This window comes from Triticum urartu, chromosome 7 (genome assembly GCF_003073215.2).
Source record: "Triticum urartu cultivar G1812 chromosome 7, Tu2.1, whole genome shotgun sequence".
NCBI lineage: Eukaryota > Viridiplantae > Streptophyta > Magnoliopsida > Poales > Poaceae > Triticum > Triticum urartu.
Genome location: NC_053028.1, coordinates 119,858,501 through 119,863,556, shown reverse-complemented (window position 1 = coordinate 119,863,556; position 5,056 = coordinate 119,858,501). Strand labels below are relative to the sequence as shown.

The 5,056-nt window shown below is 42.9% G+C and overlaps 1 protein-coding gene across 1 annotated transcript; it reads right to left on the bottom strand.

The window, feature by feature from the left end:
• Positions 1 to 1,995: 1,995 nt before the first annotated feature.
• On the bottom strand, positions 1,996 to 4,709 carry LOC125522411. The gene is made up of 2 exons (XM_048687475.1): positions 4,355 to 4,709; positions 1,996 to 2,691 (listed from the first exon to the last, which is right to left on the bottom strand). The coding sequence occupies exons 1-2, from the start codon at positions 4,558 to 4,560 to the stop codon at positions 2,223 to 2,225; spliced, it is 675 nt and encodes a 224-aa protein (XP_048543432.1). The 5' UTR covers positions 4,561 to 4,709; the 3' UTR covers positions 1,996 to 2,222.
• Positions 4,710 to 5,056: the final 347 nt, after the last annotated feature.

Genomic DNA, 5,056 nt, shown 5'->3' with positions numbered 1-5,056 from the left:
TTTGGAAACCAAGTATTTCGACAACAACTAGTGATAGGCAACCCTAGTGAGCCAGTAATTATTACAAATGAAATGCAGGGTGAATACAAGAAGAATATGGAAGTGAATATAGTGGGCCAACTAGCCGATTACATTCTTCATCTAAAAAAACTAACCCACCCTTAATCAGCGCATGACCGGTGGAGGTGTTGTACAAGTGCAGATGGAACATGCAATGCTAGTAATGTTAAAAGCCTACTAGACCCCAACTGAAAAAGAGCCTACTAGATCCACCATATATGTACTCAGCTCATAATGTGCACAGACTAAGAAAGCACTTATGATCTAAAAAGATCTAAAACAAGATAACTGAAATAACGCAACAGAACAAATTAACATCTCCCAAAGCATTTACAGTATATATATACAAATTGGAAACATTTGTATCTCTAAACTGTTGATTCCCACAACTAAAACTACGCTCTTGATTCAGGAAAAACACCCAATACACAAGTAGTTGAATCTAACTTTCAAAACTTGAATAGCAGGAAAGTTCTAAATTTTGGAGCATTGTGACACTAGGTTGTCCAAATTCAGGAAAAATATATACCACATGCTTTGTACGATAATGCCCAACACTCCAACTTTTGGAGTAATGGGTTTCTGCTTTATTTTAATTTCTCAGTCTCGGGTTATGTCACTAAACTGTGTTGTACTGAACCCACTTACAATTTACAGCGGAGAATAGTCGCGAAAACAGAAAAAAGTTAATTTGCCAAACAGTATATAGGCAAAAGCTTGTTAGGCGAATGGCAACGCCAAAACGCAACTCAACTAGTTTTAGTGGATTAGCCTAATTATTAGTATTCTTACTGCTAACATAAAAAATGCAGAGAAGTTTGAGTATTAATCATTATTAGTGCTAATCAAACGTTAACTATTAGTGCTACTTCTCATGACAATACTAATCAGTGCTCTTAGCTGAGTATTAGCTTTTGAACTACATGGGAGGGAAAAGAGCATTCGGTTCTGCAAGATTTTCAACTCTGCACAAGGTCTCATAAAAACATATTCGAAAATATCTGAAAAAAAGTTCAGTTTCTTTCGAGTGGCATGTGTAAAGTGGGACGAAATATACAACTGTAGATTTTGCCTCACAATATTCAACATGTATTCCTGTTTTTCAGGGTGTAGAAGTATCTGAAATGCAAGTGCATAGCAAAGGATCGATAATCTTGGTCAGAGTTTGTTGGAAAGCAGCGCCGCTTTTCAGGAACCGTTTCCAGGGCATGCACAGCTCGTGCTGGAGAATGAGAGGATGGATCAGAGCAGGAACTCGATGTTGATCTGAAATGTCTATAAAAGGGCCAGCCGTGAGTCTCAAATGTTCAAGCCAAAGCATATGATTTCATTAGTTAGCTCTGCAAGTAAAGAGTTGTAGGAAACTGAACCCTTCTCCCATGTCCCCAGACATTCATTTCTTCACGAGTTCAGTTTTCTCCAACATCTTATCTTCAACGCTGTCTGGCCGTCGCAACTTGGAGAATTTTGGCAGATGAATTTGAGTGTTGGATGGGACCAAATCTTACCGTCGGGTGTGGCAAGATTTGGTTTCCTCCAATATCTTATGTTCATATGTCAGACACTGGGTGTTAGCTACAAGAAGTGATAGTTGGATGGACACCTGAATCTGTCTCAAGAACCTAACCTTGCAAGCTGAATGTGAGATTTGGATGGAACCAAATCTTCAGCTATAATGGCACAAGATTTGGTTTCCTCCAATATCTCATCTTCAACTGTCCCTGATGAAACCTACAGCATCTTCAGTTGAGCTATAAGTGAACCTGACTTCCTTTGGTCTTTGGTCATCCGTGTCATAAACTTATTTCCCTTTGTCTTTAAAATAAATAAATCAAACTGCGCAAAACAAAACAGGGATTACGCCCATGGTCGTCCATGAATGAAACCAAACAGGTAAATGCACAACGAATGAAAAATCGTTGATCAAAGCGCATATGGCTTATAAGATAAAGCGTCCCTTTCTCAATTCCATATTCATTTCTATAATTATGTATCAAAAGGAAGAATACCAGAAGGCTAGCACTATACAAAACCACCACTGAAGACTGAACATTGTAATCAAAGCATTGTACCGAATATGGGTACCACTAACTAGCCACTAGATTCTGCAGTCTAAAATGGACACCAGCGGTTGACCGATGAAAATACCGACACGCCCTGTTTTAATTCTTCCTGCGCTTTTCCCTGGGAGAAACCACATCAGTCGACGCCCCCACATCTTGCTGACCAGCGGTTGACACTGAGATCGGTTGTGTTTGAAGGCCAACAGGTGGAGAAGAAAAGACATTCATGTCACTGAGTTCTCTCTGCAGGTTATGGCAAGGCATGTGGGTACAGCACTCATGCTCATCTTCTTTCCTGCTCTTTGATGGAGAACTGCTTGTAGCAGCTGGAGACGATAGCATCCTGCACTTCGTTGGGCTGTTGTTGATATCCCCAACAGCAACAGGGTTCAGCTCTTTGCTCTGCGACTCATTCTGGTCGATGCTGAATGGCAGAGGACCCTTGCGCTTCTTAGGGGAGGGGTTTTCAGGATTAGCAAGCCCTTTTGATGATTGAGGTGAGAGCACAACATCCCGAGCACTTGCCAAAGAACTGGGCTTGGCATTGTAGATTTTGGACGACTCTCTCCTATAATAAATAGAAATTAAAATAAGTCACTCTTAATATGTAAGATAGCGTGAAGACGATAATGCATTATTGGCTGGAACGAAAAAATTCAAGCATGAAGTTGCCATAGTTATCCACCAGCTAAAGAAAAAGATATTCTTCTCATCTAGCTGATTGGTTAAATCATCTTGTATAATCTTTTATTTCCTTTTCTTGAAATCTATGAATAAGCTCATTATGATGCGAATAAGTACTAAGTTAGATTAATCTGGATAATACCAATGATATTGAACAAAGCCTAGTGAATAGAAATTTATACCATGAGCATTTCAGCTGTGGCCGTGGATACAAAAGTTCCTAGCAAACTAGGGTCTTCATGTTCTGTTAAGGTTGATTGAACTAGAAAAAGCTACATATTTCCTTAAACTTGTGTACAGCATATGTAATGAAAGAACACTACTTAAAAAAAAACAGCTAGAACTGCCGATTTACACATTACAGATAAAAAACTCAAATAAGGTTCATGAACAAATAGCTTCAGGGAAAACAAACATAGGACAACACCGAATTGCTCTAGCTAGTATGATCAGGTGCAGCTGCAGCGATAAACATTTTCATTCTATCTGGAAATAGATTTGACATTTACACCTCTAGACTAAGACATGTGAATTTCTGATAGATGGTTTGGAAAGATTTCATGTTTATGTATAAACAACGCACTTATATATTTTTTCACATGATTACCTTTTAGACTGATGCTTAAAAGAGCACTGCAGTGCTTGATTGCTTATTGCTGGTTACTATTTTAATTAAGCCAGAACAAACTAGTGTTGAAAGTTGGAACTAACGGTTATACATACCAGTGTCAGATTTAGGAAACCACAACCAACAGAAGTTTTGGAGTCTTGGGCGGCATATATAGCAATATAGCATACTTAGTTATTATGCATCGCATGAGGTAATCTCTGGGTCAATGCAAAGAAAACCATAGCGTGCTTACAAAAGAGCGGGCTACGAAACTAACAACCGGAGCACTAGTCTTGACTAAAAGCATGTGAAACAGCTGGCAACTAAAGCATGATGGATTAAAGCTACTAACAAACTGCCATTACAACTGGACCAAATTTCAAGCTTCCCAGCCGCATCCTCTGTTTGGCACCATTATGCGAGTACTAACTACCAATAATAGAACTTTTCTTAAAGATCCCCAATGCCAAACACGGTCCGTAGGCGACGGATGATCACACCGCGCAACCCTTGCGCCGATGAAATTGATGAAGAACTGAACTTCCTAAGACAAACTATTAAGCTCAGTTCCTCTCTAGCGTCAATCCACATGCTGAGTATTTTACCCATATGGCCATATCCCACCTCACGGCCCCAGAAGGCTCAGATCACCCAAGAAATCCCCATACTTCGTAACAAAACGACCACCCTGACACAGCTACTTTCTCCAAAAAGAAACCACCTGCATTACTGAATCACCCGAAATTCCACCTGAATGACCGCACCCTGCACTGCTCCATAGCATCAGACGAATCCTAAAAAAGAGAACGCAATAATTTCCAAACGATCCACGCATACACGAATCCCCAAAATAAGCCTGTGGAACCAAGATTACGGCGCAACTAGCCAACGAAGGCCGATGAAGGCGCAACCTTTACGGGCGGATTGGGGGGCTGACCTGCGGGGCAGGGCTTCCTGGAGCGCGTCCATGGTGTCGAAGGGGCCTCTGAGCGAGCTCTGCACCTCCCCCTCGCTCTCCTCCGACTCCTCGAGGTGCACGGCCTCCGCCTGGCTGCTGCTGCCCTGCCCAGCCGAAGAGGAGCCGGCGCACGCCGCCGGCACCCCGCGGCCGAGCAGGGCGCCGCTCTCCAGCGCGATCGGCATTGCTCTCCCCGCTCGCTTCCACGGCGAGCAGTGCCCCACGGTCAGGAGAGGAGAGGGTGGCGGCGGACGGAAGCCGGGGCCCCGTGCGCCGGCCGGTGTCGCGTGGTTCTTGTGCTGGCCTTTGCAGCAGGCGTCGGGGGAGAGTGGGGGTTTGGTCGCTCGGCTTTTGTTCGGATGACGCGTGGGCCCGGGTTTGTAAGTTGGAAGGCAGGTTTGGCTGGCACGCTGGACGCTGCTTTCCACGCCTCCCCACCCGTCCGTCCGATCTGGTAGATCACGATCAGGGCCGTCTATATTTGATGAACATATTACTTCCTTCTTGTCGCTCAAATCCATTGCCCATAAAAATACTCCGTATAATTTATCTCCAACTTTAGAAAGTTATGTTGTAAACTTGTAATACACACGAATTTGAAAGTCGGGTATTGCTTAGGTATTTAACGAAGATGGTCAAACATGTACTCCACTAAAAGCCAAACATAGTAGACGTCATGTG

What these genes read in the sequence shown, in the direction of transcription:
- LOC125522411 (XM_048687475.1), bottom strand. Translation starts at nt 4,560, where the DNA reads ATGCCGATCGCGCTGGAGAGCGGCGCCCTGCTCGGCCGCGGGGTGCCG. An exon ending in CAGGAAGCCCTGCCCCGCAG is followed by an intron (nt 2,692 to 4,354) that starts GTCAGCCCCCCA and finishes TATTTATTATAG; the next exon opens with GAGAGAGTCGTCCAAAATCT.